This window comes from Cricetulus griseus, chromosome 2 (genome assembly GCF_003668045.3).
Source record: "Cricetulus griseus strain 17A/GY chromosome 2, alternate assembly CriGri-PICRH-1.0, whole genome shotgun sequence".
Taxonomy (NCBI): domain Eukaryota; kingdom Metazoa; phylum Chordata; class Mammalia; order Rodentia; family Cricetidae; genus Cricetulus; species Cricetulus griseus.
In genome coordinates this window covers 30,737,190-30,764,971 of record NC_048595.1, presented here as the reverse complement: position 1 = coordinate 30,764,971, position 27,782 = coordinate 30,737,190, and the positions used below count along the sequence as shown (strand labels likewise).

General features: G+C 40.5%; 1 protein-coding gene across 1 annotated transcript; it reads right to left on the bottom strand.

The window, feature by feature from the left end:
- Window positions 1–9,029: 9,029 nt before the first annotated feature.
- LOC100751817 (speckle-type POZ protein-like) lies at window positions 9,030–10,104 on the bottom strand. Its single transcript, XM_027399014.1, is given in 2 exon segments — window positions 9,030–9,660; window positions 9,662–10,104. Coding segments are annotated over 2 exon segments (1,074 nt in total).
- Window positions 10,105–27,782: the final 17,678 nt, after the last annotated feature.

Genomic DNA, 27,782 nt, shown 5'->3' with positions numbered 1-27,782 from the left:
GAACTGAAATCTTTCTCAAGGGGAGTGTTGTCTCATATAGTCTCCATAGCCTTTATGTCAAAGAAATATAAAATTTGTGGGCTACTTCTAAGAGAGTAATGCCGATTGATTGGGATGCATATTACCAGTTCTGCTTGAAAATTTGTCTCAAATACAGTGGAGGCCTTTATGTATAGAGGAAGCAATAGCCCTGGAGTTGCAAGAGTGAAGAAAGGTTATGAAGCTCCCCAAGGTAAGATTCTTGTTGAGAGTCTTTATGCTGACCTACAGGTTCAGGGTGGATAACCACATATTGTCCTTATGCAGGACAGCAGCCTTAAATGACTGGGACAAGGTTCATGAAGTAGGAAAAGAGTAGAATCCTATACTAAGATACTACAGAGACAAACAGAACAGTTCACTGACTTTTTATGAAGACTATCCTTTTTATGAAGACTATTTTCAGGCAGCAAATTTAGAATCTAGAAAAATACTCAGACAATGTCTAGCCTATGAAAATGCAAATCCACTATGTAAAAGAATACTTTTGCCTTTAAAGTTCAGATCATATCACAGGAAGAGTGGGTCTTGAGTACAGCTAATCTCCAGTCTAATGTCCAAGTCTCAAAAGCTTTCTAGGAAGAAGCAAACCCTAAATATCTAACAAGCCACCAAAAGGCCAGTAACTGTAGTGAAATAGGAACTTTGGTAAGAAGAGCAATTCTCAGAGGGTCAAGAAAGCATCAGGATAATAGGTGTTTTAACTTCGGCAGAATAGGACATATTAAGAGAAATTGTAGCCAAGGAAATACCAAAAATATATCATATAGAAGGCCTCCACCTCTTGAAGTTTCCCCTCCCTTCCCTTCTCCTTCCTGGCTGCCTCTTCGGTTTCCCTCCCACCCTTGTAGACTCTTCAGAGGGGGTAAGACCTACTTTGGGGAATCAACAAAGTCTGGTCTACTAAGTTTGCATACCATGGCCCTCCCTCATCTATCAAGATGGAACATGGTATCCCAGCATAGGGAATGGGCTCCAAAAACCAGTTTATGCACCTGGGATAGGACCTAGTGCCATTGCAAGTCCAACCCCGACAGATCAAGTCACATAACTGTCACCCGTATTCAGAAGGTCTAGTTCAGTCCCAAGCAGGTTCCCCAGCTGTCAATCCATTGTCTCATAGTCCATGAGCTCCCACTAGCTGTGGTCAGCTGTCTCTCTGGTTTTCCCCATCATGCTCTTGACATCCCTTGTTCATATGATTCCTCCATCCTGTCTAAAGTGAACTCCAGGAACTCTGCCCTGTGCTTGACTGTGGATCATTGGAACTGTTTCCATCAGTTTGTGGATGTAGGTTCTATGATGACAATTAAGGTAGTCATTAGTCTGGTTTAAGAGAAAGGCCTGTTCAGAAACCCTCTTCATTACTGCGAAGAGTCTTAGCTGAGTGTCATCCTTCTGGATTCCTAGGAATTTCCATAGCACCATGTTTCTCTCTAACCCCATAATATCTCCCTCTATCAAGATATCTCTTTCATTGCTCTCTCGCTCTATTCCTCCCCCAACTTAGTCTTCTTTATCCCTCATATTTCCATCCAGCATCACCTCCCTTCTACCCCCTCCAAGTTTACCCAGGAGATCTTAACTATTTTCCCTTCCTGGGGCCCTCCATGTGTGTTCCTCTTAGGGTCCATCTTTTTACCTAGCTTCTCTAGGGTTGTGCACTATAGTCTGGTTATCCTTTCCTTTACATCTAATACCCACTCATGAGTGAATACATACTGTGCTTGTCTTTCTGTGTCTCCCTAACCTAACTCAGGATGTTTTTTTCTAATTCTGTCAATTTGCTTGCAAATTACATGATGTCATTATTTTTTATGGCTGAGTAATACTCTACTGTGTAAAAGTATTACATTTTCTTTGAACATTGTTCAGACGATGAGCATCTAGGTGGTTTCCAGCTTTTGGCTATTACTAATAATGCTGCTATGAACATAGTTGAGCAAATGTCCTTTGACATCCTTTAGTCATATGCCCAAGAGTGGTATTGCTATGTCTTGAGGTAGATTGGAGTTTTCTGAGAAATCGCCAATTGATTTTCAAAGTGGCTGTACAAGTTTGCACTTTCTCCAATATGGAAGAGTGTTCCCCTTACTCCAAATCCTCTCCAGCATTAGCTCTTATCAGGTTTTTTTCATATCTTAGCCATTCTGATAGGTGTAAGATGATATCTCAGTCATTTTGATTTGCATTTCCCTGATGTCTAAAGATATTGAGCTTTTCATTAAATGGCCATTTGAGTCTTCTGTTGAGAATTCTGTTTAGATATGTACCCCATTTATAATTGGAATATTGGGTATTTTGTTGTCTAGATTCTTGAGTTCCTTGTATATTTTGGAGATCAGTCCTCTGTCAGATGTGAGGTTGGTGAAGATCTATTGCCAGTCTGTAGCTTGCCCTTTTGTCTTATTGACCATATCCTTTGCTAAGGCAGTCTCTTGACTTACAACACATATAGAACTCCACAGTCTATTGGAGACAGAGCCACCCTTTGTTGGGTACTCCTAGGGTATATAATAAAGCAAGCCAGAAGCAGCACTGTTCTGTGCCTCTTCTTTGACCCCTGAATTGCTTGTGTTCCTGCTCTAACTTCCTCTTGTGATGCACTATAAGCTGGTGGCTGAAACAATGCTGTTTTTTTTTCAAAGTAGCTTTTGGTAATGGTGTTTCATCACAGGAATGGGGAATAAATTAAGACAGCAGACAAATGAATTTTAATCAAAGACTAAGAAAGGTTCATGAATTTTAGTCACATCACTAGAGTTACACTTTGGTCTTCTACAAATTATATTGAAAGTTTATGACTGTCATCCAATATGGAACACCCTAATATTTTGAACATTTGTCACAGAAACACAGTGAAATGGGATGACTTCTTGATGGTTCTGGGTTTCTATAGGAAGCCAAGGAAGGATTAAGAAAGAAGAGAGAAAGACATGGAGATGACAATGTAGCTCAGGTGTAGAGAAATAGCCTAGTTATGGAAGGTACTGACTTATGTCTCCAACAAGACTTACACAGGCTCACATACCAACACACACATGCATTCATCCACTCCAAAGGTGAAGAGAAAACAACATTTCCTTTGAACATGTAAAGAGTATCAGAAGCTCATTGAAGCTTTCCATTGATTACTATTCAGATTATTACTATCACTAGGACCATGCACTCAGAATCCCCTACCTACAGACGTGTGTACTGCACTGTGTATAGATATCATGTTTCATTTCCTCATTTCAAAGGAGCAACTTTTACCTCACATGGAAATTGAGTAAAAAGTATGGAGGGTTGCATTCACACAGATTCTTCTTTTAGTATCATCTGTGTTAGTGTGGGCCTGTATTATAAGTGATATTTCTGTAGTGGTGCACTGAACAGCCTTCCCAGTGGCCATACATTCATGTTTCTTTCTTGAAAGATTTACAGTGTTGCAGCTGTGTTGGGAAGAGTTTAGAAAACAATACATGCTATGCATCTGTAGCTCTTAAAGCAATTTCTCTAAGAAAGACTAGTTAAGTCTCCACCATAAAGTAATTTAAAATAGAAAAAAAGATTCTGACCTTGTTGTTCATTTACTGGCAGCTTGCCTGCATGTGTTTCTAAGACAACTATCTCAAGAAAATGATTTGTTGAGTTCTTGGGGAGGAGATTCTAGAGAACACAGATGAAACATATGACAAGTACCACCTGACAACACTCCAGCTCCCCAGATTTTGCCAAGGTGCACTAGAAGATATATGAAATTCTTATATTTTTGTTTGGGACCCTAGCCTTTAAGGGTTGATCCATCTCTCCAGGCTATCAACAGTAAATTCTTGCAGCCGTTCGTTGCCCACTTTGTGTGTTTATATAGAACTCTGTAATTAATGTCCTTAATACAAAACTAATTTTCCTACTGTCTAATTTCTTTTCAAAATGATGACATCCATTGCTTCTGAAACTGTATTACAGCATCCTGTCTAACCACACAAAGCAAAAGTCACAGAACTTGCTCTCAACTTTCATGAATATGTTCTGACCAAAGTAAAGTTTATTGCCGAACAGCCAGAATAATATGTAATAGTTGTCTAACACTGATGTAATGAATAGATAACAGCCTAGAGGCACAGGAATTCATTAGTTTAGATGACTTGAGGTTGGGGTTTTCAAAGGACTCACATGGAGCCACCAGTAGTCAACTGGAGACTTTCCTTGATTTGGCTGCTAGATGGCACCACTTCCCTTGCCTTGATCTTTTTTAGGCCGTAATTGTCAAAGTATCTTGGCTGTTGATCATTTTTCTGACTCTTTAGTTTTTTCTTCCAAAGTCATTAGGTCCCCTGTGACACCATTATCCCACTCACAGAACACACAAGATGATCTTATCTCAAGACCTCAATGCTGTATGGATATGGGAAGACCAGGACTTCAAGCCCAGCCTTGCCTTAACAGTGAGTTTGAGGTCAGCCTGGCTTACCTGAGACCTACCAAAAAACAAACAAACAGACAAGTAAATTAATGAAAGAATAAAAATTAAACATATATGGAGAAAAGAACTATCATGATAAATGGACATCAACAAAGTCAGCTTAGACATGTAGTAGTAAGGTCATTTCCAGACACTAGATCTCATTGGGACATGACATATCATATCACTAGTTTACTTAAAGTAAATTACCTAATTTTCCCTTCCTCTTTCCACCCAAAACAGGAATTATTTACCATTTCAAAAGGAAAGATTAATGCTAGGGCATGAAATATGGCTCTGTGTTATGAGCACTGGCTCCTTTTATCAAGGACCTGTGTCCAACTCCTAGCACCCACATGTGGGCTCACAACCATCTGTAAGTCTACTTCCAGAGAATCCCAGGCCATATTAGTCCCACATAGCCCCACATCTGCATGTCTAACTGACATCTGAGCACACAGATATATATATATATATATATATATAATATATATATATATGTGTGTGTGTGTGTGTGTTGTGTGTTTGTGTGTGTGTGTGTGTGTGTGTGTGTTGTGTGTGTGTGTGTATGAAAAGAAAATAGTAAAAAGTTAAATTAAAATCGAAAATTAACATTTAGAACTTCCTTCCTGCCAGAAGAGGAGCTGACCAAGAGTAGCCATTCCATTGGTCCCTGAATGTAGGTGGGAGTTGAGAGGCTAGAAGTTTATGGGGCCTCTGTCAGAGAAACCAGTATTTTCCCCTAGTATACAAATGGACTTTGGGAGCCCATTAGCTACAAAGGAATACTCTCTCAGCCAAGATACAATGGAATAACCTAGGTCCTGCCCCCAAAGATGTAACAGATATTGATGATCCGCTATGAGAGGACTCACCCTCCATGAGGAGTGGATGGAGTATAGTTGGGAAGGCTGGGGTGAAGGGAGGATGGCAGGTAGAGAGAACTGGGATTTGTATGTAAAATAAGGTATTTTTAATCTAAATAAAAATTAATTTTACAAAAGGATCAAGAAAAAAATGAGTAGTGAGTCTAAGTCTCATTCAAGGGCTACATCAAATAGCAATAATAATAACATTTCCTCTTCTTTTTGTTTCTGTTTCTATTGGTTCATTCATCAGGATAATAGGTGTTTTAACTTGGGCAGAATAGGACATATTAGAAGAAATTGTAGGCAAGGAAATTCCAACAATATCTCATATAGAAGGCCTCCACCTCTTGGATTATATAGGAGATGAGGTAAGGGCAGACACTGGACCAATGAATGTAGACATACAAGGAAACCGGTTACAATTAAGAAACTCCTTGAGGGGTCTCTGGAAGTTCCCCACATTGAGAAAGGTCTAGTCATTCCCAGTCACTGTGGAGGACAATATCTCACAGGACAAATAGATAGTACATTGCCTATTGTAAAGAATGGCACCACTCTAGATGGTAGTTTGGCTAGGTATGAGGAATCAAATGTGACTGGAGGAGACAAAAAACTCATATTTTGGCAAACTTCTCTAAAGGATCAGAGGTCCCAGTTGAAAGTGAAAATAAAAATAAAGATATTTCTGGTTTGGTGGACACTGGGGTGGATGTGACTATTATAACCCAAAATCTTAATGACCTGCTGAAATTTCCAGGGGAAATTTCAACTACAGACAATAATTGGTGGAGAAGGACATGACTTAAAGCACTTAAAAATGGCCTTTTAAGAGGTCAAGGACTTAAACTACCCACAAATATTATCAGCTCAAGTGGAAAAACAATTACAATGGGTGAAAAACAGAATACTGAACGCACATGTAATCAATTGTGGACCCTAATTTATACTACATTCTTGTTATTTTACCATCCAGAGAATACACTTCAGGGATTCTGATGCAGTGGGAAGATATTATATTGGAATGAAATTTTCTGCCATGTAAACAGAATAATAAGCTAAAGACCTACATGGTAAAGATTTCTGATTTGATTCTAAAGGGCAAGTTAAGACTGCATACACTGATGGAAGAGATCCAGCAGAAATCATAGTTCCTTTAAAAGTGAGGAAATATCCTCCTTAGGAAAGGACAGTGAATGCTGGAATACACCTTGTACTAACTTTTTGGGAACAATTAGCAACAGTTTTCCCCAAACTGACAGAATTAAATTCATACAAAAAGACAATCTGGATTCTTCCACCTATTGTAAGAAAAACACCTATTTCTGGAGTCCCTACCTTTTACACTGATCTGAACAAATCAGGTAAATCAGGATATAAAGAAAGAGAGATAAGTAAAGTAGTTCAAAGTCTGTATAACTCTGTACAGAAGCCAGAATTATTATATGGTATTCTTGTGGTACTTATGGACTTTACAGAGCCTCTCAATATCGTTACTGATTTTCAATATGCAGACACATGTTTTTACACATCAAGACTGCTGAATTCATTCCTGATGATACAGAATTAACTTCACTGTCTAGACAAGTACAAGAAACAATCAGGAACAGCACCAATCTGAGATATGCAACAAACATCAGATCACTAAAGTGTCTACCAGGCCCACGATCACGAGGCAATGATGAGATTGATTGTTTATTAGTAGGAAGTATGTTAGACACCTCGGAATTTCATAAGAAACACCATGTAAATAACAAAGGTTTAAAAAATTTATTTGTCCAGGCGATAGTAAAAACAAGTATCCAACCTGTTCCTTCTATAATCAACCTCCATTGCCAACAAGCTGTAATCCTACAGGCATTCAGAGAAATGAGGTTTGTAAGATGGCTATCTTTCACTTTGCAGAAATTGGAAATTTAATATATGTACATCATACATTGTACAAAAATTTTGATGTGAGTGTATAAAGTATTCCAAATTTAAACTGTTGTGTATAATTGTTAAAATTACTTATTGACATAAGAATCAATCTATGTTCATCACAGCATTATTTGTAATAACCAGAAAGTGGAGGAATCCTAATTGCCCCCAAACCAAGAATGGATAAAGAAAGTGTGGTACATTTACACAAACGCATACTACTCATAGGGAAAATGAAATGACATCTTGAAATTTGCAGGCAAATGGATGAAACTAGAAGGAACCATCGTGAGTGAGGTAACCCAGCCACAGAAAGACAAACCTGGTATGTACTCACTCATATATGGTTCTTTATAGACATAGAGAAAAGGATTACCAGCAAACAATCCACACCTCCAGAGAAGCTAGGAAAGAAGGAGGACCTGCCTGAAGCCACTCCAAAAGGGGTATGGCCACCATTACATGTTCACCGGCAAGACAGCTCAAGATGCCAGGGAGCCTTATGGTTCTGCTAGCAGGTGTGGATGTCACCCAGCTGTTAATTCACACTATGAGATCTTAGAGACATCAGAAGCATGACCGGTAATAATATCTAGTAACTGTGCTTTAAGCTACTCTGGATAGTGGAGGTCAGCCAGGATGAGAGTGTGGGCAGCATTCTCCAATGAATGGACCCTGCAGAGGGCATCCTCTGTACCCAGCAGAATTTCCAATCAATACAATGCAGAAAACAAGATATTCCATGATATAACCAGATTTAAACAATACATACCCACTAATTTAGTCCTAAAAAATGTTTTGGAAGGAAAACTCCAACCCAAGGAAGTTAACTACAACCAGAAAAACACAGGGAAGAGATAATCCCAGCGCACCAACAGCCAAAAGACAAATGGGGTAGAAATTCACACACAACTCCAAACTAACAACAAATCCAAAGCAAAATAGAATGAACAATCAATGTTCATTAATATCCCTCAATATTAATGATATTTACTCACCTATAAAAAGCACTGGCTAACAGAAAAGCTCTTGAGAATAGAGTGGCCCTGAGAACTCTATCTAAAATTCCACAACCAAGCAGAGCTTGATGGACAAAATTGGTTACTTCAAACAGAAAAACCATGGAATCCAAAAACTGAATGTGAAATTTTTATTCAATTCATATTGCTTTTGGTTAACAGAGATGGATACACCCATAGACAAGAGAAGGACTTCAAGCCTCCGGATCTCCTGTTACAGATATTTGAGAATTCACCCATGGATGCAGAGAGCTGAACTCAAGAACTGTTCCTCTGCAGGAGCAACAATTGCGTTGACCATCAAAGTCAAACCTCCAGTCCCCACACACTGAGTTTGGAAAAAAAAAACTGTCTCCTTACTCTTCTCTGTCTCTTGTAAGCAAACATGCATGTCTGGTTCTTCCTTGGCTCTCAATCCTTCATCATATAATCTGCTCAGTCTTGTCCAGACATGTTCCTCCAAAGAAAACCTGCAGGGAAGTTATTGGGGCAAGCAACTGAATGGAAACCCAGTATCCAACTCATTGGATAATAAGCAAACCAGTCCAGTAACTGGGGATAGTATCTGGGAATCCATTGATCGATCCCCATGATTCAACTCATTTAGAGGCCCACATGCTGTCTTTCCCCAGATAGCCTGTATAAGCTACTGATGTACTGCAGTGTACCCATGTGGCCTTGGAAACGTGGCTGGTTGCTGCTTCTAGAATACACCTGTAGGTCACAGCTGAGAGGATCCTATGATTTCTTGAAGCGTTTGGGAGCGGGCTCCAGTAAAGAGCTGTGAGCAGATGCCAAGGAGCTGAATGCTTCAGCCAACAAGTGGGGATGGGAGCCCACCATTTTCTTCCAGCTTGAGGTCTCAGAAACCTCAGACGCATGAGCTGTAATGAAATCCAGGGCCTTGGTTTTCAGCTGCCCTGCACTGTGGAGGTCAGCTAGGAAGAGAGTGTGGGCAGCATTCTCCACAGAGAGATCCATGCGGAGGACATCCTCACACAAGACCTTCAAACGCTCCAGGCCATACTTGTCAGCAGCTGCCAGAACAGCATTTGCCATGCTGTGGAGGTCTGGTGCCTTCCCGGTGTAAATGAATTCCATCATTGCCTTGAAAACTTGTGGCTCCAGATCAAGGATCTCAACGCGGTTTGTTCTGCTCTCCTCCTTGTCATGTTCAAACATAGCTCTGAAAACTGGAGAGCGAGCTGCTAAGATGGCCTTGTGAGCTCGGAATTCCTTTCCAGCTACCACTAGGCTGCAGTCTGTGAAGAGGGAATTCTCCCACAGCTGTCCTAGCTCATCTGCCATCATGCACCTTGGAAACAGGATACCGGGCACCGTGCTGTCCTCGGAGTTGACGAAGAAGTCTTGGACATAAGACAGTGAGTTCATTGTGTGGGAGAAGCCAAGACTCCAGACTCAAGAGCAGATCTCGATGGATGAACTTTGTGAATCCCCAGTGTTGATTTGGCGTGAACTTGAAGAATCTTGGGCTTATCATACCATTGGTTTTCTCTCCGTCGAAACTCCTGATCCAAAACTGGAGCCTTGCCCGTACTGGGCTCCTTGGGCAGCTGAGCAATGTTAGGTGAACTGACAAGTAATCTTGGCTGTCTTCGTCGATCCCGTTTGTCTGTACTTTCAAACACCATTTGTCGTTTAAACTGGATCCAGATGAGAAGGCTGGACTTTTAATGGCTTCCTCTATTTCCTGAAGCAGGAATCTGAAGTTGCTTATGGTCCAACTGTAGGAAAATTTCTGCACACTGATCTCTGTGTAGCCCCATCGTTCGGCTGCACCGTCTTCTGTCATATCTACTGAGGTGGTTTAAGTTAATCTGGATCCAAAATGAAGAAATAGGACGTTTTCTTCTTCAACCTGGTGTCACAATTGCAGAGATCTGTAAAAGGAAAACAAATACTCAGAGACTCATATTGGGGTTCAAGCTTCAAGCTGAAGATCAGCGAGGCAAAGCAGCCAAGCCACTAGCTCTTGCCTCCTCATCAGGTTGCATGAGCTCTCAATAAACATCACACTGTTGCCTCTCCTCAGCTTAACTGGAGATAACCATAGGACTGACTACTGAAGACCCTACTCCTAATTTTATACACTCTAGTGCTGGGATAATGGGCATGAGCTCTGTTACTCCTTTAATTTGGTTTAATCTCATGTAGCACTGTGTGGTCTTGAACACAAAGAGAACCATCTGCCTTTGTCTCCTGAGTCCTCAGAAGGAAGGTTTCTGTGTGGCATCTCTGGGTAACTAATATGGGTGATTTCTTATTTTGATCTCCAGTGGCTTCAGAAATAGTAAGCTATATCTGTACTGCCAGAGATAGCTTTTAGTCTTTTATTTCTGTTTTCCCCTCTGTTCCCACTTCTTTGGGCTGGAAACTTGGATATCTCTCTGAAACTTTCTATCAAGATTTCAAAATTAGTTTCAGAGAAGAGAGTTTAGGCTACTATGGAAAGTTACATCACTTGGATTTCTTTTCTAGATTGAATCTTAGGTCAACAATTTTACTCAAATGTTTAATCATATGGAACATCTTATACACTTGTATCCAAAAGTGTTGTACTAGGGTTCTCTAGAGCAACAGAATATATCGAATGGAGCTCTCTGTGTGAATAAAGGAGATTCACTAGAATGTCTTAGGACTGCATTCCTCTTTTACCCACAATGTCAGCTGTGAAGGAAAAGTATAAGAATCCAGTACTTACTCAGTCCAGGAGGTTGTATGTATCTGGTGCTCGTCAGTAGATGCTGAAACTCAAATAAGCATTCTCTAATGGCAGTGAAGTGACGGACTTGCTGTAAGGTGAGTGCAAGACCACAGAGTGCTGCAACTTCCATCTAGCATGTCTTTTATATGCTTCCAGGAGAAGGTGTATCCCAATTTAGAGTGTGTCTCCTAGCCTAAGATCTGGATTAAAGGTGTGTGTGTTCAGGCCTGGTGCTTCTGTTCTTATGCTTGTGTTTTCTACCTTCAAATTCAGTATTTCAAATGGATCTCCTACTCTAACTCATGCATAACTTTCCCAACAGTTATGCCATCCATTTTAGGATTTTTCAGTTAATTCCAGGGGTGGTCTATTTGGGAAGCAAAAATAACCATGACAAGTGCATTTTGCCTGACCGAATTATTCTTCTATAAATAGAGAAATGAATTCGTTTCCTACACAGTTGTTATTTACTCTTCTCATGTTGTTAAATATTCCTACCGCCCCACTCTGGTGCCATATACCTTTAATGCCAGCACGCCAGAGTCACAGGTAGGCATTTCTCTGTTAGTTCAAGGACAGCTTGGTATACAGAGATAGTTCTACAGTCTCTAGAGCTGTTACACAGAAATTCCTGTTTGTGAAAAAAGTAATCTTACCATGAGCATGATCCAGGAAGAGAATTTTTTTTCTGTCAGTGTTCACAATATGGAGCTCAGGATGGAAGAATCCATTTATGGTGGGCATTCATCAGGGTCAAGCAGGATCCTGTGAAAATGGCTGTCACCTTTTCTACCTTTCATTCCATCCAAACTCACTTTCCTTTGGAAGGCTCCACCAAATTTCACTGGTGGTCTTGCCCTTCCTCTTCTGTTAATCCTCCTTGAACACAAATTCTGATCCACTTAAGTGTGTGCTATCAGAAGTCCCTAAAGACCACTCATTTTGCTCGTGCTGGTTGTCAGAACAAAGCTTCTCATTACCTCATAATTTTTATCCCTCACTTGTAAGTCTGTCTTCTTCAATTTTGACCTCCCAGGCTTACTCTGCTAGACTTAAAATTGTAAAAGCATTCTGGTTTGCAAGGGGTTCTGAATATATTCAACAGTTACTGAACTGCCTCTTCCTTCAAATATGGGGTCTTGAAATTAACAAATATAATCCCTTCAAAGGAATGTTTTCTGAGATGGAATAGCTATTACCCTGACTCTGAATCCAGCTAGTGAAAAATCGCCTATGCTATTAAATGGCCACCTGCTATAATTCTACCAAAGTAAAATGAAAAAAAAGTAAAAATAAACAATCAAAACCAATTGATTGCATTATCTTCTACTGACAGATAAGTAGTGTTGTAGCCAGATTTACAGAGAGTCAGACTGGGAATGGATGTGCTGATTCAATCAATGAACCAATTTTCTTGTATTCTAGGCTTAGAGATACTCTCCAGATAAGATAACTGGAGAGACATGACAAGTACAGAGAATTTTGATAAACACGCTACAGAAGGAAACCCATCTAAATCCCCTCGCTCCATCGTTTCTGTTGAATAGAGTCTGCATTTCATGGAAACTAGAATAATCTCTCACTTTAGGGACCAAAAAATAAGCATGGAAGTTCTGCGGTTGAACAGGACAGAATCTACCTCTCCACAAGGGAGTATATGACCTACTGAGACTCAATGTAAGTGATTGACAGGAGAAGGATTTAGGATATTCATTAATGACTCTCATAGAGGGGCTGAAATACTTTTTCTAGGCATGATCATCTGAGAGTCAGGGAAAAGACCACTACTACTGTTTGTTGGAGTCATCTGGGACTGTGGTTCCCGATAGTATATAGGGTAGGAAAGAGGAGAGCCACCCTAAGGACTTCCTGGCTCTGCTTCACCCTCACCATATATGGGCACTTTATCTGATGTCAACACTGTGAAAACTAAGACAAATGACATACTCATGAGAATCTTTCTTCCCTGATGCTGCACTCATTATTAAACCCACTTGAGATGGGTATATTTGGTTCTCAACTTGGCAATCTGGAATTAACAATACTCAAAAATGCAGAGCACAGCTGTGAGAAATTATTGCTTAAGTTGAAGTATACAGATCCACTTGAAATGGTTACTTTTAAGGGAAGAAGACACACACTCTTAATCTGGATCTAGAGGCTGGGAAGGCAACTTTACTTCAGCCCTGAATTTTATTAATTATTACACATTATTCATTATATACATATTCCTCTAGATAAGCATGTCTCTGCTCAACTATATTTAAAAAGTATGCAAAACTGAAATCTTGTTTTTTCTTTTATTTATTTTTTGTTTGTTTTAGTGTTTAGTGTTTAAGCCACTCAAAGAAAAATCAGCCTCATCTCAAATAAGTGCTTCCCTTGATCCACTTAAACTCCCTGAGTATTCCAGGCTGCCACTGAAGATTGCTTTTATGTCCTGAATATAATGTACAGCAGGACACCAGTGTTTCCCGCTGCAGAATCTGTCCTTTGTGGACATGGTCATATTTGAAGGAGTGGACATTAGGTTAGGGGTTGATTGAGATTGTCTTTGTTTTGTAGCGGGAAGCTTATTTAGTATGCAAAGACACAACTATCAAACTCAATAGATTTCAGCCACCTCAGTTTCCCAATGCAGGCCTAAGTCAGCAAGGGGTGCTTAGAATATCACATTTATTACATATTGAGAGAAAACATACTTATTTTGACACATTTCTAGTGAATATATGTTCACAATAACCTTCCTGTACATAAGCAATTCTCCAAATTTTATATAAATTAGAAACAATCTTATTTTACATATGAATCCCAGTTTCATCTCCCTCCCATTCTGCAATTACCCTCACCGACCCCCCCATCCCATACCCCATCCACTCCCCAGGGAGAGTAAGGCCTTCAATGAGGGAAACATAAAATCTGTCACACCCCCCCTTGTTTCTGGGCTAAGAGAGTATCCCTCCATGGGAAATGGGCTCCTGAAGTCCATTTGTGCACTAGAGATACATTCTGTAGAAAGAGTCACCTATGCTGGCAACAGAGCAGAGACATCCCCTGCTCTCATTGTGAGGAGTCTCTTTTATTCTCTTGATGAAACTTGCCTCTGTAGTTCCCGCTTGCTTACCTAGATTTTTGCTTTTTTCATTCCCTCCCTTTGTGTTTACTTTTTTGTTTCTACTTACAATTTCAAGTCTTGATCCATTTTTATTTCATTCTTTCAAATGTTTGTTTTCAGGTCTTTTTAAAAGGGATTTATTATTTTATTTTATTTGTGTTTGCTTTATCCTAGATTTCTTTAAAGAATTTATGTACCTCTTGTTAAGGGACTCTATTGTCATAAAGTTGGTTGTAAGGACTTTTACTTGTGCTTCAGCTGTGTTGGAATAGTCAGAGCTTGCTGAAGTGTGATATCAGCCTCTAGTGAAGATACAATGCCCTGGTTGTTATTGAGTTTTGTTTTGGGTTTTGGGGGCGGGGTGTAGTTTTCTTATGCTTTGCTTTGCTTTTACACTGGCATCTAGGATGCTGGGATTGCGGGATTATAGGTCTAGGTAATGGCTTCTGGAGTTGTTATGTTGCGGAGCTGTTCTGACTGTTGGTGTTCATTTCCTCTCTGGCAAGCCTGTGATTGATTGCTCTATGCTCTCTGGTAGGAGTTTCTCTTTGGACTTGATAGTTTTGGCAACTTGGATTTCTAGGTAAAACGTGTTTCTGAGTATTGGCAGCTGACACATAGAAATGGACATGGGATAGAGGTCTGAAGGGTTCATAGGAGGGAGTAGAGCACTGTTGTAGCAGAATCTGCTTATTTTGTCTCCTTGGAATAGGAAGATCCAGTGAAGAGAGATAGCCCCAGAAGGTCTGCTATAGCATTGCAGATGAGACTGTGGTTGAATATAGAGGAACAGAAGGAGAAGGGGAAATCTGTAGAAAGGTTGCTTGCATCCCTGGCAGGATTGGTTAATCTGGACTATCAGGGAGTTTGTGATATGTCTCCTCTTGTTTAGGTATTGTGTTTATACAGATATTTTACCTATAATAGTCAAAACTTACAATTAGATTAGTTAGGTTTTCTAGATATACAGAGATATATTTGAGATGGATAGGTATTCCTCAAACTTTTCAAAGACATACAGAAATATGGCATTTAAAAGGTTTAGGGTTTTTCTTGGCATTGAGACACAAGTGCTTCTGGCACACCAATTACATCAGAAAGGAGGATGGGCATCGAAGAAACTCGTTATAGAGTTTGCTTTCAACATGGCAAGATTAGCCATATGAGCAAGAAACTGCTCTTGCCTGGACTGTTTGGTGCTGTATAAACTGAACATACAGGCCCCACAAGAAAATGACTGCTGAACTTACAAAACAAGACAGTACTGAAGGGTTTTTGATAGAGTTAAATAGAGATAGTTATGGTTATAGTTTTCCTCAGTTATTATAAAAGATAAGTTATCTTTCTTTTTATTTAGACAAAAAAGAGGAAATGATGGGGAATGTACTGTGTTTGTTTCTCTTATTGACTATTACATAAAATACTGTTTGGCCAATGAAATGGCAAGTTAGGCAGCACTAGGAGTCAAATAGGATTCTGGGAAATGTAGTAGAGAAGTGATGATCCAGACAGGAAATGACATAGCAAGGAGACTCATATTGAAGCGAAGGAGAAACAGGAAGGGCCCTCTTTTCCCCTCCGCTCCTGTTCCAGCGGCATGATGTGATCCACTGACAAGGAGGGACACCAATAAGGGGTCCGATAAGATAAGTCTTATAGAATATGTAGATTTATGATAATGAAGACTGAGCTAGCAGATGAGAATCTTAGTCATTGGCCAAGCAGTATTGTACCTAATACAAGTTTCTGTGTATTCATTTGGGCGTAACTTGGGCGGGCGGCTGGCATAAAGCTCCCACATGGCGGTAGGGCTCCGTGTGGCGGAAAGATTTATAGAAACAGTGCCTCCTAAAGAGGAGGAGGGAGTTTAGAAGGGGATGGTTTGTGGAATCCACAGGAGATTGGGTGGGGGGCCAAGGGAATGAAGGGCACAGCTGGTGTTGTATTACAGAGCAGGGAGTAGGACTGGGCATTGAAGCTGAGGGAACCCAGGGAGAAGGGAAGATCTGCAGAAACCTCTCCATGTCCTCTGGTAGGCATGGTCTAGAGCTGTGGTTTTTACCCTGTGGGTTGCGGCACATTGGGGATCTAAGAATGCTTTCTTATGGAATATTACATATTCTACATATCAGATATTTACCTTATGTTTCACAATGGTAGCAAAATTATACTTCTACATAGCAAGGAAATAATGTTAGGGTCACCAGAAATGAGCAACTCTATTAAAGGATCCCAGCATTAGGAAGGTTGAGGACCTCTGGTCTAGAGATTATGGATTATTCATCACTCAATCCCCTGCAACATTTTCACTACAAATGAGACTTTGGCAAGTTTGGACCAAAACCTCCTCTATGTAAGATGGTGTATGATTTCTCCACTTTTAGATGCTCTTCTCAGTTTTCTTAAGAACGTGATGGGGTGTGTTCTACTCTGCCAATATTAAGTGCTAAGAAGGAAGAGAGGCTGTCTGATGCTGGTGTGGCAGTTAGGAGTTTGCACACACATGCCCAGCTTAACAGAGCTGAAAGGACAAAAATGGGGTTCTGTAAACAGAAACACTACTGGAATCCATAAACTGATTTAAACTTTTTATTCATTTCTTATGAGTTTGGGTAGAGTTTTGTATACTTTAGTTTGAGTACTGCAGAGTCAAGCCCAGCCCTCTTCTCCAACCCCATTATAATTCAATTACAGTTGCATTCATGCCTGAACAACCATAATTAATTTCCCCAGATTTGGTGTATACAATCCAGAGATCCCTTTCCTACCAGGAGTCATTGGTAAAAACACTAGCTGGTTCTTCTGGAAGATATAAGGTCACTGTTGCAGATGACATGTTAGTTGAAGATTGTTGCATTTCTTTTTGCTGTGAAACACTGTTTAATGATGCAAAAATGTGTTGCATTCTTTAATATTACATTTGTTTAACTCTGTGAAGATGTGATACTTTACCTGTCTAAAACACCTGATTGGACTACTAAGGAGCTAAATGGTCAATACCTAGGCAGAAAGAGAAATAGGGAGGACTGTCAGGCAGAGAAAGTAGAGAGGAGTAGAAATCTAGGAAGAGAAGAAAGAGAAAAGGAGAGAGGACCTCAGGGTCCTCCCACCCAGCTACAAAGCAAGCCATGGAGTAATATGTAAAGAAAGGTATATAGAATAAAGACAAAAGCCCAAAGGCAAAATGTAGATGGGATCATTTAAGTTAATGAAAGTTGCTAGGAAGCAGCCAAGCTAAGCCCAGGCATTCATAAGTAAGAATACGACTGCACATATTTGGGGTGTGAGTGGGAGAACCCCAAAAAACAAAGACCAAAGTGTAAAACCAATCAACTATAGATCACAGCTACCAGGGTTTTAGGACCTCTTCAAACATTTGAGAGAAGGCTCCAGAAGAGGGTCTAATGAAGATGCCTATAGGGGTCTTGCCCAGTAAACCTGTAATGGTGGCCACATCCCTTTGGGCATTGATTTAGGCAGAAGGACACAAAAAGAAGGAAAAGAAGCCACACCTCAAGCTTCCCTCTTTCTGCTTCCTGACTGCCTGAAGCCACGCCCAAAGAGGTATATCCACCAATACATGTTCACTGGCAAGAATTCTCAAAGATGCCAGGAAACAGTATGGTTCTGCTAGCAAGTAAGGATGTCACCCAGCCGTTAATGTACACTATAGATCTCAGAGACCTCAGAAGCATGAGCTGTAATAAAATCCAGTAACTATGCTTTAAGATACTCTGCATTGTGGAGGTCAGCCAGGATGAGTGGGTGGGCAGCATTCTCCCCAGAGCAGACCCTACAGATGGTATCCTCCTCACACATGACCTTCAAACACCCCAGGCCATACTTCTAAGCAGCTGCCAGGACAGAATCTGCCATGCTATGGAGGCCTGGTGCCTTCCCGGTGTAAATGAAGCCCATCATTGCCTTGAAGCCTTGTGGTTCCAGGTCATGAATCTCAACTCAGTTCTTTATGTTCTCCTCTTTGTCATGTTCAAACATGGCTCTGAAAACTAGAGAGTGAGCTGCTAAGATGGCATGGTGGGCTCTGAATTCCTGGCCAGATACCACAGGGCAGCACTCTGTGCAGAGGGAATTCTCCCACAGCACAGCTAGCTCATCTGCTGCCGTGCACCTTGGAACCTTGATCTGGGTGACATTTTCAGTCCAAAAATGTAGGACCATGTTTCTCTTGTATAGGAGAGTAAGCTCATCACCTGGATGAAGCCAATGTCCATAGGAAAAGAGGAAATCTGGAAGGATGAACTTTTCTGAATACCCACTGTTAGTCTGGAAAGGACCTAAAGACTCTTGGGTGCATCACACTTTGGGTTTTCTCTCCTTAGGTGCTTATGATCCAGAACTGGAACTTAGCCCAAATATAACTCTGTAGAGAACTGAGCAACACTAGGTAAACTGGCAGGAAACCTGTGCTTTCTTTGTCTACCACTTCAAATGTACTCTCAATAACCATTTCAGTTTGTGATTGACTCCTGATGAGAAAGTTGGACTTTTAATGGCTCCCTGAATATCCTCCAGAGAAAAAAGGAAGTGGCTGATGGCCCACCTGTAGGAGAATCTCTGTCAGTTTTGACTGCCTGGACCCTGACATTTTTGCAGGCAGCAGTTTGGATGTTGGACAGGATCCAAAAATGAAGAACTAGGATTTGTTTTCTCTTTACTCTGTGGGACACAATCAGACACATTTTAGATATTTAGTTTCTGTTTTCCCCTCTGTTCTCACTGAAATTCTCTATCTAATAATTAAGTATTAGTTTCAAAGAAGACAGTCTAGGCTATTTGGGACAGTTACATTATTCCATTTTTTTTCAAGATGGAATGTTAGGTCAATGGGTAACTGGTTTTTGACAATTACACACAACTGTGGAATCATTTGGGACATTTTATACACTCATATAAAATGTACTAGATTTCTTTACAGTAACATAACATATAAAATGAATCTATATATGAGGGAGACTCATTAGAAAGACTTATGTCTGCAGTCCTGCTAATCCCACAATGTGTACCTGTGAAGTAAAAGTACAAGGATTCAGTACTTAATCAGTCAAGGAGATTTGACCTGTCAACTGGTCTTGTGTACTGCTGCAATCCCCAAGAAGTTTCTCTAATTCCACTGAAGAAATTGGCTTGCTGCAAAGTGAGGGCAAACAGGCAGAGAACAACAGCTTCCTTCTTCAGTGTCCTTTATAAGCTTTCAGAAGAAAGCGTTGCCTAATTAAATGTGTGTCTTCTGGCTTCAGGATCAGAATGAGCCAGGTGGTAGCTGTGCACACCATTAGTCCGAACATTTGGGAGTCAGAGGCAGGTAGATCTCAGTGAGTTCCAGGCCAGCCTGGTCTGTAGAGTCAGTACAGGACAGCCTCTAGATATCAAAGAAGAGGCTTAGGGTTGTTTCCCCTTCTAGAAAGTGGATAGTAAAATGGTTCCCACATGGTTCCCACATCTTTCATCTCTTTCTTCTTGTCTTTGTGAGACATTCTAGGCCTAGAAAACACTGACATATGTTGAAAAATTCAGTCAGCTCAGAAATTGCCAAACCAGCCCTCCATAACTCTGGCTCATCCCTCAGTAGTATTCATCTATCAGTTGGTTTTGAGTTATTCAGTTTTGTTTCTCTACCTAGAATTCCTGAAGGTGGCAGAAACGTGTCATCAGAGTATCATCACCAGTGGGTTAGGTTCATTCAGGTCCCTCCTACCGCAAATCTGTTGTTTGAAAAGTTTGTGTTTGACCACTTCCAGAAACTCCATTTACAACAAAGATGGCTAAATGGTGAGCCCAGTGTTCCCTTGAGCTCCTGGAGATTTGTGTGAGGTAGGTGCCCCTCACAGGGGAAACTGAGCCCATCTGAGAAGAACCATGGGCTCTGCCCATAAGGTTTCTCATTCCACAGCCAACCACAGCTCTGAATCACCTGTGCTCACCTGTGATGAGTAGTCAGCACCATGACTTACAGAGGAGTTGCCAACATGGTGACAGGCAGTGAATGAAGACAATTTATCCATAACATCATGTTGGAGTCTCATTCTTTGTTTAGATTACTATTTTTCCATATACTATTCTTATTAATTCTTTGAGAATTTCACTCAAGCATGCAATGAATCTTGATCCTATTCATATTCCTTCTCAACTCCTCCAAGGTACCCCACCTTCTTTTAACTTCATGTCTTCTTTTATTTTACTCTTTTAATTGAAGAGTCCAGTGTGTGATGTTTTTATACTCTTGTGTGTAGCCATCCTAAAACCAGGGACAAACTTAGAAAAGCTAACTACCCTCCTGCTATAAGCCATCCATTGGACAGTTGGGTTTTCAAAGATGTGCAAAGAGCTCAAAAAGACTGTTGTACTTCCTTTTAAATTATATTTATTTATTTAATGGCTCTTTGCACTGATGTCTGTGTAGAATTTGTATTCCGTCCACACAGAGGAGTCCATAAAATGGTTTAGTTTTCCCTAGGAATAGAAAAATAGATAATTGAGATCTTCCATATGGGTTCTGGGAACTGTACTTGGTTCTTGTGGAAAAGCAGCCAGTGCTCTAAATAATTTGAGTCTCACCAGCTCAGTCATAAGCCCCCACACCATATGTTACTAAGCAGTCACTAAAACAAACCTGGTCTCTAAGCAGCTGTGCTAGCTGCCTTGGCGTGAACTTGACACAAGCTATGGTCATCTGGAGATGGGAACATCACTTAAGAAAATCCTCCATCAGATTGTCTATAGGACTGTCTCTATGGCATTTTCTATCCCCGAACAATTTTTTATACAGTCTCTCTATACACAGCTGGGGCTATCCTAGAAATCGCTATGTCGTCGATTAATCTGGCCTCTAAGTCGCAGAGATCTGTCTTCCTCAGCCTCCAGATTTCTGAGAACTCATAGATGCCTAAGGCATTTTCTTTATGTTGTTTATTTAAAAAATTTATTTTTCATTTAACTTAACCAACCCTAGTACCCCCTCCCTCCCCTTCTCCTACCTCCATGCCTCTTCCCTTTCTCTCCCACCCTTGTATACTCTTCTGAGGGGGTAAGATCTACTATGGGAATCAGCAAAGTCTGGCCTACTAATTTTGCCTACCATGCCCCTCCCCGCTCGATCAAGATGGAACATGTCATCCCACCATAGGGAATGGGCTCCAAAAAGCCAGTTTATGCACCTGGAATAGGTCCTAGTGCCATTAGCAGTCCCACCCTCACAGATCAATCACATAACTGTCACCCATATTCAGAAGGCCTAGTTCTGTCCCAAGCAGGTTCCCCATCTGTCAATCCATAGTCTCATAGTCCATGAGCTCCCACTAGCTGTGGTCAGCTGCCCCTGTGGTTTTGCCCATCATGCTCTTGACTTCCCTTGTTCATATGATCCCTCCACCCTGTCTTCAGCAGAACTCGAACTCTGCCCCCTGCTTGACTGTGGATCATTGCAACTGTTTCCATCAGTTACTGGTTGTAGGCTCTATGATGACAATTAGGGTAGTCACTAATCTGGTTTAAGGGAAAGGCCTGTTCAGAAACCCTCTTCAATATTGCGAGGAGTCTTAGCTGGGAGTCACCCTTCTGGATTCCTAGAAATTTCCCCAGCACCCTGTTTCTCTCTAACCCCATAAAGCCTCCCTCTATTAAGATATCTCTTTCATTGCTTTCCTCCTGTGTTCCCCCACTACTTGGTCTTCTTGATCCCTGATATTTCCATCCAACATCACCGCCCTTCTAACCCCTCCATGTTTACCCAGGAGATGTTAACTATTTTCCCTTCCTGGGGTTCTCCATGTGTGTCCCTCTAGGGTCCACCTTTTTACCTAGCTTCTCTGTGGTTGTGGACTGTAGTCTGGTTATCCTTTCCTTTACATATAATACCCACTCATGAGTGAATACATACTGTGCTTGTCTTTCTGTCTGGATTAACGAACTCAGGATGTTTTTTTTTTTTTTTTCTATTTCTGTCCACTTGCCTCAAATTTCATAATGTCATTGTTTTTTATGGCTGAGTAATACTCTATTGTGTAAAAGTATCACATTATCTTTGTCCATTCTTCAGATGATGGGCATCTAGGTTGTGTCCAGGTTCTGACTATTACTAATAATGCTGCTATGAACATAGTTGAGCAAATGTCGTTTGACATAATTGCGCATCCTTTGGTCATATGCCCAAGAGTGGCATTGCTATGTCTTGAGGTAGACTAATTACAAGTTTTCTCGGAAACCACCATATTGATTTTCAAAGTGGCTGTACAAGTTTGCACTTTCTCCAGTATTGGAAGAGTGTTCCCCTCACTCCACATCCTCTCCAGCATAAGCTCTCATCAGGGTTTTTTTTTGTATCTAAGCCATTCTGATAGGTGTAATATGATATCTCAGTCATTTTGATTTGCATTTCCCTGATGACTAAGGATGATGAGCTTTTCATTAAATAGCCATTTGAGTTTCTTCTGTTGAGAATTCTCCATTTAGATATGTACTCCATTTTTAATTGGATTATTGGGTATTTTGTTGTTGAACTGCTTGAATTCTTTATATGTTTTGGAGATCCATCTACTGTCAGATGTGGTGTTGGTAAAGATCTTTTCCCAATCTGTAGCCTGCCCTTTTGTCTTATTGACCATATGCTTTGCTAAGGCAGTCTCTTGACTTACAATCGATATAGAAGTCCATAGTCTATTGGGGGCAGAGACACCCTTTGTTAGGTACTCCCTGGGTATATAATAAAGCAAGCCAGTAAGCAGCACTCTTCAGTGCCTGTTCCTTCACTGATTGAGTTCCTGCCCTAACATCATCTTGTGGTGCATTGTATGCTGGAAGCTGAAACAATGCCTTTTTTTTTCAAAGTAGCTTTTGGTAATGGTGTTTCATAACAGCAATGGAGAACAAATTAAGACAGAAGACTCAAGAAATTTAATCACAGACTAAGAAAGGTTCATGAATTTTTCACATCAGGAGATTTGCACTTTGGTGTTTTACAAATAATATGGAAAACTAATAACTGTCATTCATATATATGGAACACCCTAACATTTTGAACATTTGTCACAGAAACACAGTGAAATGGGATGGCTTCTTGAAGGTTCTGGGTTTCTATGGGAAGTCAATGTAAAATGAAGAAATACGAGAGAAAGACAGGGAGATGACAATGTAGCTCAGGTGTAGAGAAATATTCTAGTAGGTGGAAGGTACTGACTTATGTCTCCAACAAGCCTTACACAGGCTCACATGCCAACACACACACACATGCATTCATCCACTCCAAAGAAGAAGAGAAAACAACACTTCCTTTGAACATGTAAAGAGTATCAGAAGCTTATTGAAGCTTTTGATTGATTACTATTAAGATTATTACAATCACTAGGACCATGCTCCCAGAATCCCCTACCTACAGATGTGTGGACTGCACTGTGTATAGATATCATGTTTTATTTCCTTAATGCAAAGGAGCAACTTTTACCTCACATGGAAATTGTGTAAAAATATGGAAGGTTGCACTCACACAGTTTCTTCTTTTAGTATCATCTTTATTAGTGTGTGCCTGTGTTATAAGTGATATTTCTGTAGTGGTGCACTGAACAGCCTTCACAGTGACCATACATTCCTGTTTCTTTCTTGAAAGAGTCACAGTGTTGCAGGTGTGCCGGTAACAGTTTAGAAAACAATACATGCTATGCATCTGTAGCTCTGTAAAGCACTTTCTCTAAGAAGGCCTAGTTAAGTCTCCACCATAATGTAATTTAAAATAGAAAAAAAGACTCTGATCTTCTTGTTCTGTTACTTGAAGCTTGCCCTCATCTGTTTCTAAGATGACTATCTCATGAAAATGATTTGTTGAGTTCTTGGGGAGGAGATTCTAGAGAACACAGATGAAACATATTTGCAATTTCAAATGGCAATGCCATTTGACCTTGTAGCATCTCTCAAAATAGGCAGATGACACCATAGATCAGTGAAATATATTTCAGGCAGTTGCGGATAAACAGAGGGGAAACCAAGTGTCACAGGATAGATTTGCAGCTGTCCAATTTGGTGAAGAAGTCAGTATAACTGAAACACACTCCAGGCAGCCTTACAAGACTTTGCAGCTACAATATTGATGTCCCATGGATCTGTGTACTCATTACATATCTGTCAATTACAAGCCATGGTTTCCTCTGAGAAGCTGATTCTGGACTCCTAGAATGGTCTTTTTCAAGGGGAAAGGTGGGTTTTCCGTATGACAAGTACCACCTGACAACACTCCAGCTCCCCAGCTTTCACCAAGGTGCACTACAAGCAATATCAAATTCTCATATTTTTGTATGGGAGCCTAGCCTTTAATGGATGAACCATCTCTCTAGACTATCAACTGCAAATTCTTGCAGCCTTTGGTTGCCCACTTTGTGTGTTTATGTAGAAAGCTGTAATTGCAGTCCTTAATACAAGACTAATTTCCCTACAATCTAATTTCTTTTCAAAATGATGACATCCATTGCTACTTACACTGTATTACAACATCCTCTCTAGACACAAAGCAAAAGTCACAGACTTGCTAACAACTTTCATGAATATGTTCTGACCAAAGTAAAGTTTATCACCAAACAGCCAGAATAATATATAATAGTTTTCTAATGCTGCTGTAATGAATGGATAGCAGGCTAGAGGCACAGGAATTCATTAGTTTAGATGACTTAATGTCAGGTTTCAAAAGGGCTCACATGGAGCCACCAGTAATCTACTGGAGACTTTCCCTGTTTGAGCCACTAGAGGGTTTGGGCCACTAGAGGGCACCACTTCCCTTGCCTTGATCTTTTTAGGCCACAATTGTCAAAGTATCTTGGCTGTTGATCCTTTTTCTGACTCTTTAGTTTTTTTCTTCCAAAGTCATTAGGCCCCCTGTGACACCATTATCCCACACACAGAACACACAAGATGATCTTTCTCAAGACCTTGACACTGTAGAATCGGATATGGGAAGACCAGGACTTCAAGCCCAGCCTTGCCTTAACAGTGAGTTTGAGGTCAACAGGTAACTATTTTGACAATTTTACTCAAATGTTGAAACATATGGAACATTTTTACACTTATATCCAAAAGTGTTGTGCTAGGTTTCTCTCGAGCAACAGAACATATGAGTGAAGAAAGGACTAACATAGAATGACATAGGGCTGCATTCTTGTTAATCACACAATTTCAGCTGTGAAGGAAAAGTATAAGAATCCAGTACTTACTCAGTCCAGGAGGATGGATATATCTGGTGTTCTTCAGTATACGCTGAAATTCAAATAAGCATTCTCTAATGGCAGTGAAGTGATGGACTTGCTGTAAGGTGAGTGCAAGCCGTCAGAGTGCTGCAACTTCCTTCTTGCATGTCTTTTATATGCTTCCAGAAGAAGGTGTATCCCAATTTAGGGTGTGTCTCCTAGCCTAAGATCTGGATTAAAGGTGTGTGTCTTCAGGCCTGGAGATCCCCTTCTTATGTTTGTGTTTTCTACCTTCAAATTCAGTATTTCAGATGGATCTCCTACTCCAACTCATGCAAAACATTCCTCAGAATTGTGCCATCCATTTTAGGATATTTTAGTTAATTCCAGGGTGGTCTATTTGGGAAGCAAGAATAACCATCACAAGTGCATTTTGCTTTCTGGAATTATTCTTCTATGAATAAAGAAATGATTTCACTTCCTACACAGTTGTTATTTACTCTTCTCATGTTGTTAAATATTCCTACCACATCACTCTAGTGCCGTACACTTAATCCCTGCACCTAGGAGTCACAGGTAGGCATTTCTCTGTTAGTTCAAGGCCAGCTTGGTATACAGAGAATTTCTATGACCACCAGAGCTGTTACACAGAAATACCTGTTTGTGAAAAAAAAGTAATCTTCCCATGAGCATGATCTAGGAAGAAGAATTTTTTCTATCAGTGTTCACAATATGGAGCTCAGGTCAGCCTGGCTTACCTGAGACCTACCAAAAAGCAAACAAACAGACAAGTAAATTAATGAAAGAATAAATATTAAACATATATGGAGAAAAGAACTATCATGATATACGGACATCAACAAAGTCAGCTTAGACAGGTAGCAGTACGGTCATTTCCAGACACTAGATCTCATTGGGACATGGCCCATCATATCACTAGTTTACTTAAAGTAAATTACCTGATTTTCACTTCCTCTTTCCCCCCCAAACAGGAATTAATTACCACTTCAAAGGGAAAGATTAATGCTAGAGCAGGAAAGATCGCTCTGTGTTATGAGCACTGGCTGCTTTTATAGAGGACCTGTGTCCAATTCCTAGCACCCACATGTGGGCTCACAACCATCTGTACGTCTACTTCCAGAGAATCCCAGGCCATCTTAGCCCCACATAGCCCCACATCTGCATGTCTAACTGACATCTGAGCACACAGAACATGTGTGTGTGTGTGTGTGTGTGTGTGTGTGTGAGTGTGTGTGTGTGTGTATGAAAAAAAAATAGTAAAAAGTTAAATTAAAATGGAAAATTAACATTTAGAACTTCTTTCCTGCAGGAAGAGGAGCTGACCAAGAGTCGAGATTCTATTGGCCCCCTGAATGTTGGTGTCAGTCGAGGGCCTAGAAGTCTATGGGGCCTCTGGCAGTGGAACCAGTATTTCCCCTACTACACAAATGGACTTTGGGAGCCCATTCGCTACGAAGGAACACTTTCTCAGCCTAGATACAATGGAATAGCCTACGTCCTGGCCCTAAAGATGTAACAGATATTGATGATCCGCTATGGGCGGACTCACCTTCCATGAGGAATGGATGGGGGTTAGTTGGGGAGCAAATAAGGAAAAACATCAAGTAACATATAAAGGCAAACCTATTAGAATTCTACCTGACTTTTCCATGGAAACACTGAAAGTCAGTAGGCCCTGGATAGATATTCTACCAACAATAAGAGACCCCGGATGCCAACCCAGAAAACTGTACCCAGCAGAATTTCCAATCAATACAATGCAGAAAACAAGATATTCCATGATATAACCAGATTTAAACAATACATACCCACTAATTTAGTCCAAAAGAATATTTTGGAAGGAAAATTCCAACCCAAGGAAGTTAACTACAACCAGAAAAACATAGGCAAGAGATAATCCCAGCTTACCAATAGCCAAAAGATAAATGGGGTAGAAATCCACACACAATTCCAAACCAACAACAAATCCAAAGCAAAATAGAATGAACAATCAATGTTCATTAATATCGCTCAATATTAATGGTATTTATTCACCTTTACAAAGCTCAGACTAACAGAAAAGCTCTTGAGAATAGAGTGGCTTTGAGAATTCTGTCTAAACTTCCACAACCAAGCAGAGCTCAATGGACAAAATTGGGTACTGCAAACAGAAAAACCAAGGAATCCACAAACTGATGGTAAAATTTTTATTCACTTTATATTGCTTTTGGTTAACAGAGATTGATACACCCATAGACACAAGAGGAGGACTTCACCCACCGTATCTCCAATGACAGATGTTTGAGAATTCACCCATGGATGCAGAGAGTTGAACTCAAGAACTGTTCCTCTCCAGGAGCAACAATTCCTTTGGCCAACTGAGTCAACCCTCCAGTCCCCACACACTGAGTTTGCAGGGAAAAACTGTCTCCTTTCTCTTCTCTGTCTCTCGTAAGCAAACATGC